We start from the raw sequence: 12,459 nt of genomic DNA, 5'->3' as shown, positions 1-12,459 counted from the left end.
GTTGCATAAATAATGACATTAAAAATGCGTATGGAAATCTCAAGCACATTTTACTTAATTTATGATCGACATCATAGCTTTATATAACATATATGCTTTTATATATATATATATATATATATAAAAGCATATATGTATATATATATATATATATATGTTTTTTTCTGAGAATATTGCCGATGGCCACAGAATCCGTTTAAACTTTGATATCTTTTTTCTATCGATTGCGATGCTGTTATTAACTTCTCATTTATATGGCATTATTATTATTCAAAACACGTGTTCTTAATTGGTGTCAGATGTCAGTAAAAGCCGAATGTAATAATGAATAATAATAGGAAGAAATCGTAGGAAAATTAAAATTCTACTGTGATTTAATATTTAAAGAAATTTATATTTATCGTGTAATTCGATAACTTATAAATTGTTAAAATATTTTGATAATAGCGATTTGGAGTAAGAATTAATTTCTTCTGCTTCAATGCTTTCCTGCGAAGCTAATCTAACAATCAGCATATCATTATAGTACATGGTGTATCATATTAGTTTACGTATTTACCTTGATACGATTAATCTTCCTTATCCCGTATCATAAATATTTGCAGGCATACTTTTATTGTTACGGTAGAATTTTCTACTCTGCAATAAATCCCATTTTTCATACTATAATAATTAATCGCACTTTCATATTTACAGCAGAGTAATTAACAGATACGTACATCATATATCACTTTATTTCCATTTAACGGATTCTATATTATCTCCATCAGCTAGAACTCGATAATATAAAGAGTGTCTGCATATATGCATTTATCGGGAAATTATTCTCGGAAAGAATTGTGATTTTATGTGCGCACTCATGCACGCACGCATGCACTCGTGCATATCGCACAAGAAGAAGAGATATATGTATCAAGAGATATTGTATTTGTATTTAATGAATTGAAATGTAATAATTGCAATGTAATAATTTTACTTTATCTGATTTTTATTATAATGTTATGTAGACAACTGTGCTTTTCTAACGTCCAACGGCAATTCTACCTGACACTCAAATTTCTAGTTCAAATATAATTTGAGCGTGTTCTTCGGTCGTTGACCTGTGCATTTGTCTTACGTAAATTGTTTACGCAATGGAAATCTATGAGGATACGCACTGACCAAACACTAAAGTGTTACGTATGTGAGCACTTGCTCATAAAAGAGAGACAAAATATTCCGTCAGAATTGTACGCTATGTGGAAACTATTTCTTTCCCTGTATTTTTCCGTTTCTACAATTCATTGACAAATTATTTTGTATTACATATAGAATGTACATACATTATTTAAATTCTACCTAAGGAAGAATGTAGCAATAAAGTGCAATATAATCACAATATTATTTATTCCACTTAATAATCTCGCGTAATTATATACATCACAACACAACACTCGATGATAATCATTTTCTGCGTAAAAATTCTCAAGATTGCTACTTGATCGTACTACACTTTGATCTCGATGATATAATAAATATAGTATAATAAATGCTTTATATATACATATATATATTTTTTTATACATATGATCCACATCTACGCGATCAATTTCAAGTAGATCATAAATCGCTGTCAAGAAAGTTTCTCCTCGATGTAAATCGTACTTTGCGTGACAAATTCAATTATTAACACTGATACATTGAATTTCCTGTATAAAGAATGTTTTAGATTTCAAGATAAACTTATAAATATCTTAGACGAAAAATAATATAGTGTCAGATTTCTTGTTGGGTTTATTAACTCTTGTGAAATTCTTTTTCTACTCGAAACAGCATTTCTTCGCGACACTGAAGGCGACAGTGGACGTCTAATAATGTTACGTTAAAATCTCGTATATGTTAGTATATATATAGTATATGTTACAAGAGATGCAAATTCTTCATCGTAAAACCGACGTTTTACAAGAAAGTTTTTCTATTTTTTTTGCCATGAAGTGAGGTCAACTAGCTCTTTATTTGACACATTTTATCAGTAAATTAAGAAGTAACGCCACTCTAGCGCCCGGAAAACAGCCAAATTTTGATAATTTTTTATGGGAATATAATAAATGGAATACAAAATCCGTTTAAAGGCCTTTATTGTACATACTTTGAAGTGTATTTACAAATTTTTATTGAATTTTTTTACAAAATGGCGGCGCCAGAGCTCAGCCTCTTCTCACAGATAGTGTTCCGCGGCCGGAAAGGTTTCTCCTCCACTTTTTGACCTGGAACAAAAACCTAAACATTTTTGAGTCTTATAATAAGGTTAGCTCGGGAACTACGTACGGAAATTAAAAAATACCGTTTTTCGTAAAACTGACGCACGTTTGAACAAAAAGTTTTTTTACCTAAAAGTGAAACTTTTTGTTAATAATGTACATACATTATTTAAATTCTACCTAAGGAAGAATAAAGTCACCTTAAGGTGACGCAATTAAATCTAGGTGACATAATATGAGGAAAATATGGTATAAATAATTAATTCAGTTTGTTTGAGAGATGCAAAACTACATACTATTGTTTTGCGGACTGTTAAAACCATTTCAAGGTAACCGTGTTAATTAATATTGTATTACGATTTAAATAAAAAATATATGCTACTTGCAAATAATATAGCATGACATTACATATTACATGACGTATTCATGTAGACGTTTCATTCTTGTTCTTAGTAATGGCCATTCTTAGAAAAGAGTTTTACGATAAATATAATAAATACAATAAATTAATGAGAATAAATGACATTTATTTGAAACTGTTATCCAATCTTCAACTCAATTAAGGTTTTTATGATATATTTAAAACTTGAAATGAATTAAAGAAGAAGAAAAGCATTTATTATTAAAAGCAACAATATATTAGACCAGTCAAAATAAAAAATATAGAACAAAAAGATATTCTATATTGTATCTTTCTCACTATAATGTGTTTATGATATTTTTCATTTTATAACTAAAATCAAGAGAAAGAAGAATAAAATGTTATTATTATATAATAACATTTAGTGGGATATCTAGTGATATAATAATATAAACCATACTGATTTCGATTTTTGTGGAATATTACTTTATTTCAAACATCCACTCGTTTTACAAAACAATTTCGATATTTCTGATTGTAGGATGCATGAAGAATGCAAAAAGAGAAAAGATCGAAAAGCGAAGGGTCAATGACCATTGATTATTCACGTGTGTATTTTCAGAATCCATGAGCGTACAATCTGGTGCAATCGGTAACTGGAATTAAATTGGTAGTCATTCCGGATGCACTTGTTTTGTTCAACACGATGGAAGTTTTCGCGTAACTAACGGATTCGTAATAGCGTAATAGAAAGTTTTTCGAATTTTCTACTCAGCGCTGCGAGAAAATTAATTCTAATTGTAGAATAATGAAGAGAAAACCTAAAAATAAACGTCAAATTAACATTCAGTTTCTTGTAAGTTGTATTGAAACATTATAAAAAGTTATAGTTTTATTTTAGGTCGATAACCCTCTACATGACGAGCTTTCACATTCATCCATACTCCATTTCGTTGCTTTTTGATTATATCTTATCTGGATTTTATAGGTATTTAGCAGGATGGCTTGATCATCCAATCATAGCAAATGCAGCAATAATAATATAATAAGCGTAAAATATGTATATTTATAGACAATATTCATTTATAGATAATAATAAGATCTATTAATAACAAAATGGAGATCTAATAACATGTTGACATGTGCGTTAGGAAATAATGAATAAAATAAAGATGATGTCCGTTGTTTATTAGGGTTTAAATTTAACAGCAAAAGGAAGCCCTGAGCAGTATCGGCAATAATAATATTTGTTATCGGATCGATTTTATTCTACCTTATTTGTTAGGATGCTGAGCTAAGTTTTTCCTGGAGCCAGTTGGAACCTTACCGTCCTACCGTTCTCATTCTCATAAATCTTTCTGCGCAAAGGCAATTGTCAATTTTATAAACGCCATTTCATAAAAGCCATCAGGTATCACGTACAATGCCAACTCGTCTTTTCAACTCCGTTGTACATGCAATTTCACCACCAATAAGTCATCAAACATGCGTCAAACTATAATCGCGTACACCTTGCCGCGTGTCGGGCAATATTACGCGTACCTAAGAACGGCGAAGGTTCGTGAACTTCTTATAGGAACGAGAGAGTGAGAGTGGGAGAAAACCGACTGGTTACTCTCTCGACAAAGAGGAACAGAGAGAGAGAGAGAGAGAGGGAAAGAGAGTACATTCGAGTTGATCGCTATCGTAACAGCTTCTTCCGCCAAGGTAACATCAAGAAACCATTTCCCTGGCACAAGCTTACGATGAACTACGCAAAGTCAACAATGAATTCCTACTCTCTGCATTTTTCCATCATCTACCTCAAGCAAAATCGTCGCACATAAAATCAAAACGATTTGCATGCATTTGCAGTTAATGTCGGTTTGTGGTAAGATAATGAAAAAACTTATTGCTATAATATTCTTTTGCTCCGGTTTTGAAGGATGATGGCTGATCGATTCCACTGATCGATAATGACTGGAAAAGAAAATGATGTGCCTCTCATTGTGCAATTACGTAATTACACGCAAGTGGGGAGGAGTGCAACAGAAAGAGAGAGGAAAGAGTGCGGTTCCTGTCCAACAGTACAACTTTCAGTGCGGATTACGGAGGAGCTCAGTAACTTCTGGAGACGCGAGGTAGGCGTGATTTTCGCGAAGTAACGTGCAAGACGAACGAGAGCATCAGCCACGAGTTAATCGTAGGATTAAATCGAACGTGTGCAGCATCATTGACAGGTACTCAATCTTTTGTATTCTTCTCGCATCGTATTATTACGTCAAAGCGAAGTCTTCGTTAATTTTCAAGTGATTCTTCTTTCTTTTTGCAAATTAAAGTTAATAATGAAGAGATTGTTTTACCATTAACTTTAAAGTATTTAGCATTTATTTTTAGGTTTAAGTTTATTTTAATGTCCGTTCTATAAAAATAAGATGAAAAGAAAATTATAATAATATTGATCTATAATAATAATAAGAGAAAAATAAGCTGTACAATTATAATTATATATTATAATTTGAACCGATGACTTGAATTTTTCGATGAATCGGCGCTCTTGACATCTGTGATCAGAAAAGTATCTTAAATTAGTCCTAAATTAGTGTAATTCAATGTAGGTAATGTAATTATCTTCATTGTCATTGTCGAGACGTCGAGACGTTGAGACATAAATCTCGAGTTTTGTTATATTTTAGTTTCTTTAGATACATTCGTGTTTTTATTATGACATCATAATAAAACTGTATGTGAATATGACAGCAGCATTATGCTAAGTATAGTATTCGCGAATTTAATGAAAATTAATTTGCAAGGCTGTTATTGATTAATTGTAATTAATTACCTGTATAATTAGCATGCCAAACGTTACATCTCTATTATCTTAATTTATTAATCTCGTGAATACTAATAGTGAATTTTAATCATGTTTGACATTTATTCTTTCCTAAACAAGACTATTCCTGTCTCAGCTGAATTTATGCAAGACCTTAGTTTGTTCCTGTTTACCAAGTAAACGTTCATCATGTCAACCTGTATAAGTTTTACTGCATTATGTTACGTAATATTCAAATATAGATTTACAGGTGTCTTTAGGCAAACTTTTTGTGTTTGTGCGAAACTTGACGCGCTTGTTGATGATGAAGCTGTATTGATAGTGCCTGACAGAAACTTATTATTAGTCTTTACCATAGTTTTTCAACGATCATGACATACTACTTACATGACATACATGTGTGATCTTGGCAATAATTTATTAATTTGAATTAAATTTATGAGCAAAAACGAGTAAAAAAGATTTAAAGATCTCGAGTGATATTGTTTGATACCGCTTGAGTTCTTATATTTTTAATTTAAATATGTTAATTAATTAAACTTAAATCATCTTTATAAACTTATAGTACTTGCAAAAGTTCGTAAAGTCACAACTGAATGGATAGCCTCAAAAAACAAGTCATTTTATCGGCGCGAGATCAAACTATCAGATGGCAAAAGGTTATTGATAACAATGGCCAATATTTTGATTAAAATATTATTTGTCATCGCATTGTTAGTAATAAATAAAAAATAGCTTTTATCGTACGAAATTTTGTGAACATCTAATATAAATAAATCTTGATATAAAGAGATATATCAAAATAACTAAAGATAATGGATTCTCACGGAAGTTTATCTAGATGTAACATTAGCCTTGTATATTGAACATATTGATGCAGTATAAAAGTTTCTGATCATTGCATATAATGACAGATTACGTATAACATTGTTTATCACGTGCAATACATACGTGCATTACGTGCATTATTGAGCGAGGTATGACAATGTAATATCGAGAGTTAATATCAGGAAGAAAGTAAAAAGAGAGATAGAAAAAAGAGAGAAAAAAAGAAAAAGAAAACCATAAAACAATTAATAGTACTACGTTTCGACAATTTTGGTCCTTTTCAAGTGAACAATACGTCTTTTTCTAAAAATACAAAAAATACAAAAATACATAAAATACAAAATAAAATTAATTGAAATCTTGTATAAACGTGTAAAAACCTTACTGCACGATAAAGACATAAAGTTAAAAGATGAGTAACAAACCAAGTTAAAAGATGAGTAACGCGAAGAGACGTCAGTAACCAGTGGGAGCCAGCAAACAAGTGAAATCAAGGTAAAGACCAAATATTTTTCAAATAACATCATATGTACCGGGTAACTTTTCGGTATCTTTCTGCAAATTAATCGAATTCTTATATTTCTTAATAAAAATCATCTCTGCGATCTCACGCTTTCTATTGTGTTTTTCTTGATGGAGTATATTTATTTTCGACCAATCAAACTCATGGCCATTCACCATTCTATGTCTGCTGACCACTGACCATTCATTCTGACTCCTCCTTACATTCGATTTATGCTCATTTATGCGTTTATCTAAGTGTCTCTTTGTCTGTCCTATGTAACATGCCGTACACTCTGCACAATTAATTTTATAAATCACATCTGTTCTTTTTCCCGTAGTCAAGATGTCTTTACTTCGTTTGATTAGACTATCTAATTTGCCGTATAAGTAACTCTAAGTCGACAGCGTCTCAAAATTTCACATAATGTGAAATTTCAGACGAAGGGACACTTAGACACGCATAAATGAACATAAATCAAATGTAAGGAGGATGAATGGTCAGTGGTCAGCAGACATAGAATGGTGAATGGCCATGAGTTTGATTGGTCGAAAATAAATATACTCCATCAAGAAAAACACAATAGAAAGCGTGAGATCGCAGAGATGATTTTTATTAAGAAATATAAGAATTCGATTAATTTGCAGAAAGATACCGAAAAGTTACCCGGTACATATGATGTTATTTGAAAAATATTTGGTCTTTACCTTGATTTCACTTGTTTGCTGGCTCCCACTGGTTACTGACGTCTCTTCGTGTTACTCGTCTTTTAACTTGGTTTCCTTTACGTCTTTTTCATAGTACAGTAAGGTTTTTACACGTTCGTTCGAGTTGAAGTTTAATCGAATGAGAAAGAATGTAAAAGAGACAGTGGAAATTTGAGAGAAAATAATGCAGTTACGGCTCATAAAACGCATAACTGCATAACGATATCGTTTATCAATTCTCCATTATTTCGGACAATTTAGTCCGTGTTAAAATGAGCGTGAAAGTGCAACAGATAACAAACTCGTAATGCAAATTTGATACGACAGATTCCATCAATTATGTCACGTAATGTAACATGCCGCGATTTCGCAATTCTTTAATATTTAATACATTAGTTTGATTGACACAAATATTTGTATCTTAGCAATTAGCAAATATTTTCCGCTCTTCTTTACCAATAAAAGTCAATAATATTGAGTGACTGAAAAGTTCATGCCGATATGTTAACAAAATGCAGATGCAAAACTTTGCATTAAAGATTAAAAGAACAAAAAGAATTTTAGTAAAAAGTAATACAAAAATTTTACGTTACTAGAAGATTTGTGTCGATTTTTAAAAATTTAAACACAAACTTAAGAATTAGTATTAAGAATTAGTATTTTTTTAGTCAAGATAATCGTGCTAGATACTTGCGATCTTTTTATGGAGTTCCATAAAGGTGTGTCTTGAATATACGTACAACATATATCAAATCACGTTTTCTAATGCATCCATTTAATTTCATAATTTAAAAATCATTTTACTAGTTTCTACAATAGAAACAACTTTCACGCATACTCATGCGTGACTCGTATAATATTGATTCGTTTATCAACATCGAATAATATTTATCGGTGGATTAGCGAACGAATTGTCGAAATTTCATTCGAGCACTAATTGTACACGATGGTCTTAAAAAAATCCTTTTGCTATTTTGTTCAGTAAAAGTAATTGTTACTATGGCAAATGCGCTCATTAGTGTCACAGAAATAAACCTTCATCCTGTGATACAGATCGGGCGACAGAGTTACAATCACCTGTGCCCTGAGTATAATTGATCGGCCTTTCACCGATTTTCACTTCGCTTTCCGCGCTTCCTATTTGCGCAGCACATTCCGTTAACAATTTCTGTGCGAGCATTATACGTCGCAATAAAATAATAGAGTCGTGATTTATGAAATTTAGCGTGGCAACAGAAGTTACTCGAGTCAAATAATTATGGTGAATTTGTAACAACGTGTGCCACAATGTGCAATATCTCGCGTAATTGCAACAGTCACGGTAGAACTGTGCATGAGGATTAGGTAGCATGAAGATTATGTAGCAGGAGAGTTTTATTATGTAGCGAATTGGATTTTCCCTCTCCTCTGGTATACTTCCTTGTAATTTTAACTTTCTCCCCCTCTGTACTTCACAATTGCAATACGGCAAATTTCTGCAACATTCCAGCGCGGCATCATGGGCAAATCGAATCTATCCGAGATTCAGTCTTTCTATAAAGACAAGACCATTTTTATCACCGGCGCTTCCGGATTCATGGGCAAAGTTCTTCTAGAGAAGTTGTTGTACAGCTGTTCCGACCTCGACAAAATCTACATCCTGTTACGAAACAAGAGAGGTCGCAGTTTCGATAATCGGCTGGAGGATATATTCAAGTTGCCTGTAAGACAACTATATTTTGTCTTATATTACTTTTTGAATAGTCATATGAGATTAATCAGAAGGCGTTAGTACACGTATGCATGAGAGATCAATAACAGATAGTTGCTGATGGCTGACTCTCTCTCCCTCTCTTTCCATAGCTGTTTCAAAGAGTGCGAAATGAGAAACCGGAGACTTTTAAGAAGGTGATACCGCTACAGGGCGATTTATCCTTGGAAAATTTGGGTCTTACTAAAGAGCAGCGCGAGCGTCTGATAAACGAGGTGCACTTGGTGTTCAATTACGCTGCGACTCTTCGATTGGAGGCGAAATTGAAAGATGCCGTGGAGATGAATCTAGTAAGTTATCAATCATCGTAAATTTGTGCGCGGTATATTTCACTGCACCTAAAATAATAATTTAATCTTTTCTTGAAGGTAGGTACAGAGAGAGTACTAGAGCTGGTGAAGCAGATGAAGCGCCTGCAACTCTTCGTGCATCTAAGCACGGCCTTTTGTCATATCGATCAGGAGGAACTCGGCGAGCGAGTCTATGATTCTACCGATGATCCTAAGGATATCATAAGACTCATTCAGTGGCTGGACGAAGACATCATCGATCTCATTACACCCAAGTAATTGAATTTATACTGTTCATTTCAAGAATTTTAAGTTATTTTTCGATACAATATATTTATTAAAGTTTATTATATTAAAATTGTACGTATGTAGAATTATGCATATCCACCTGTGATTGCAATTACAGATTATTACATCCGCATCCAAATACTTATACGTATACGAAACGTCTGGGCGAAACACTGGTAGCCAGAGAATATCCTAATCTGCCTTGCTGCATCGTTAGACCAGCCATTGGTAATTAATACTGGTGTAATTTAGTAATTTTTATAATTACAAGATGATATTAGTTGCGAATAAAATATATAAATAAAGATTAATCTCTTGTTTCACAGTGATTCCTAGTTATACGGAGCCGATTCCGGGATGGGTCGACAATCTTAATGGACCAACAGGTTTGCTTGTCGGTGGAGGAAAAGGTGTTATCAGATCGATGCATTGCAATGGTGATTATCACGCTCAAGTTATTCCAGTTGACGTCGTAACTAATGCTATGATCGCGGTTGCATACACGCTTTGTAACACGAAAGAAGAGTAAGTGTTTCCATTCGATCTTCTTCTTTCCAATAATTAAACAGCGTTTATAAATCAGAGTACATAGACTCTTCATTTAATGTCATATTTTTTGTAATTTTCAAACTCTCTTTTATTCTTTGTATTATTCACTTTTATCGTTATGTTGTTAATTTGCATAATATTTGAAGTCTATGCTTTAGAATGTCTCAGAGACACTCAATTTTTTTAATTTCCTAACATTTGAATTCTACTAATATAATAATTATTTAATTTCTTTGGTTTTATTAATTATTTAAAGAGCAAAAAATATCCCCGTATACAACATGACGCAGAGCAGTGTATTAGAGATTACATGGAGGGAAGTATTGGATCGAGGCAAAGAAGTACTTCATGAGTATCCTTTCGAAGGACAGATTTGGTATCCGGACGGCAATATACGCAGCAATATATATGTGCATAATCTCTTCGTCTTTTTCTTTCACATTATCCCTGCATACTTGATCGATTTTTTGATGATAATATTTCGACAGAAAAGATTGTAAGTTTCGTGTATTTTTTACTTTACAAATTAATTAATTTTGCGACTGGTTACTTATGCACTTAACTTATTACATTATAACGTTTGTTACATAATTGTACGTTACATGAACTTGCCTGACTTTTCTTCTTTTTGGCATTGCAAACAGTATGGTCAGAATCCAGAAGCGAATTTCATTGGGCCTACAGTTGCTGCAGTACTTCACCACGAGGGAATGGATATTTCACAGTGAGAAGATAATAGCTCTGCAAGATACGTTATCACCGGTAGACCAAAAGTTATTTCCATTTGTCTTTTATGACATCGATATAAACGAATATTTAAAACACCTCATCCTCGGCTCACGGCAGTACTGTATGAAAGAGGATCTATCCACTTTACCGAGAGCTCGTCGACATCAAAAGATGTGAGTATCCTCCGACTAATCTAAAAATTGAAAAATTATTTTCCTTTTCTATTTATCATTATATCTGAAATCTGTTTCAGTATGTTCATTATCCACAATGTGGCGGTCTACTTGTTCTATTTTGGTATTTTGTATCTGGTTTACAAGCAGTTTGAGACAGTGAGATTTTGTTTGGACTACGGCACCGAGAAGATGAAATTGATGCCACTCGTAGGCGGGCTCATGCAGAAGATGCACATCTGAGGATATTCACGTTTCGGCATTCATAGGCATGGGGTAGTTTGTGGAATGTAGCGCGCAAGCAGTGATAGTCCCATTCATTCTCTACTCAATCTCATTAAAATTGTGCGTGATAGTACTTGAATTACAAGATGGAAAGCAATTTTAGTACATCATATGACGTAAAAATCTCGCTACACTTGTCAATATTAGCTGTAATTTTCATAGACGCAGTTTGTATCGCAGACGTATCTGAAAAAATGGTTCCAAACGTGTCTAAAAAATTATGTAGGATGCATTAGCTTTAATCTTACCAATCAAAATGTATTTAGTATATGCATTTCTAGGAGGCTGATCGACTCTGCTTAAATGCACAAAATATTGCAGACGAGATATACGCGCGAGCTTTTCTGCAATATAGGCTGCGTTCCGATATTGACTGCCAGTACTGAAAAGCTATAGTTTATGTCACGTATACTATAGATTTTCAGTACTGGCAGTAATATCGGAACACAGCCATAGTCTTGACACAATGTTGCTTTGTTATCCGTATCATTATGATATATGTATACACGAGCACATATATATTTACTGTCTTATATGTAAGAACATGTATTTTCTCGATGGTGAAGGATGAAGGATTTAAGGCACTATCATGATATAAAGATTTACTGATGCCAGCAGTAATATTTTATTTAAAGTACAAACTATTTAAACTCACAGATAAAAATATGTGTGTTACACCTGTTTTATGAATGCTTTAATTCCGACAATATTTGCCCGTAGAATTCAACATGCAAGTTATATCGTCTCGTTCGACGATGCTTTTCGCATATATATTTTCGATTGAATTATTTATTTCATTCGTTATTATTTATTAAGTAATCTATGATCAAAACATATCCAGAGTTTTATTTACAATTCTATGCACTTTATGTATATTTTGCGTGCTCCTAATGTTCCAGGTGTCATACGTATTGCGCGTAAATAATTCGGTTTTGCCCGAAATTG

General features: G+C 32.9%; 1 protein-coding gene and 1 long non-coding RNA gene across 2 annotated transcripts; one reads left to right on the top strand and one right to left on the bottom strand.

The window, feature by feature from the left end:
- Positions 1–2,100: 2,100 nt before the first annotated feature.
- On the bottom strand, positions 2,101–4,554 carry LOC105275659. The gene is made up of 2 exons (XR_893269.2): positions 2,324–4,554; positions 2,101–2,246 (listed from the first exon to the last, which is right to left on the bottom strand). It is a non-coding gene; the product is annotated as an uncharacterized LOC105275659 (long non-coding RNA).
- A 170-nt stretch (positions 4,555–4,724) lies between these two features.
- Positions 4,725–12,128, top strand: LOC105275661 (putative fatty acyl-CoA reductase CG5065). Its single transcript, XM_011332662.3, has 9 exons — positions 4,725–4,820; positions 8,940–9,152; positions 9,293–9,490; positions 9,569–9,765; positions 9,897–10,006; positions 10,105–10,303; positions 10,584–10,823; positions 10,972–11,229; positions 11,310–12,128. Exons 2-9 carry the CDS (start codon positions 8,949–8,951, stop codon positions 11,470–11,472), a joined length of 1,569 nt encoding a protein of 522 aa, XP_011330964.1. The 5' UTR covers positions 4,725–4,820; positions 8,940–8,948; the 3' UTR covers positions 11,473–12,128.
- The last annotated feature ends 331 nt before the right edge of the window (positions 12,129–12,459 follow it).

The sequence above is a fragment of the Ooceraea biroi genome, chromosome 8, assembly GCF_003672135.1.
Source record: "Ooceraea biroi isolate clonal line C1 chromosome 8, Obir_v5.4, whole genome shotgun sequence".
NCBI classification, from domain to species: domain Eukaryota; kingdom Metazoa; phylum Arthropoda; class Insecta; order Hymenoptera; family Formicidae; genus Ooceraea; species Ooceraea biroi.
Note: the sequence above shows the minus strand (reverse complement) of the source record. Positions and strands in the feature narration are given on the sequence as shown.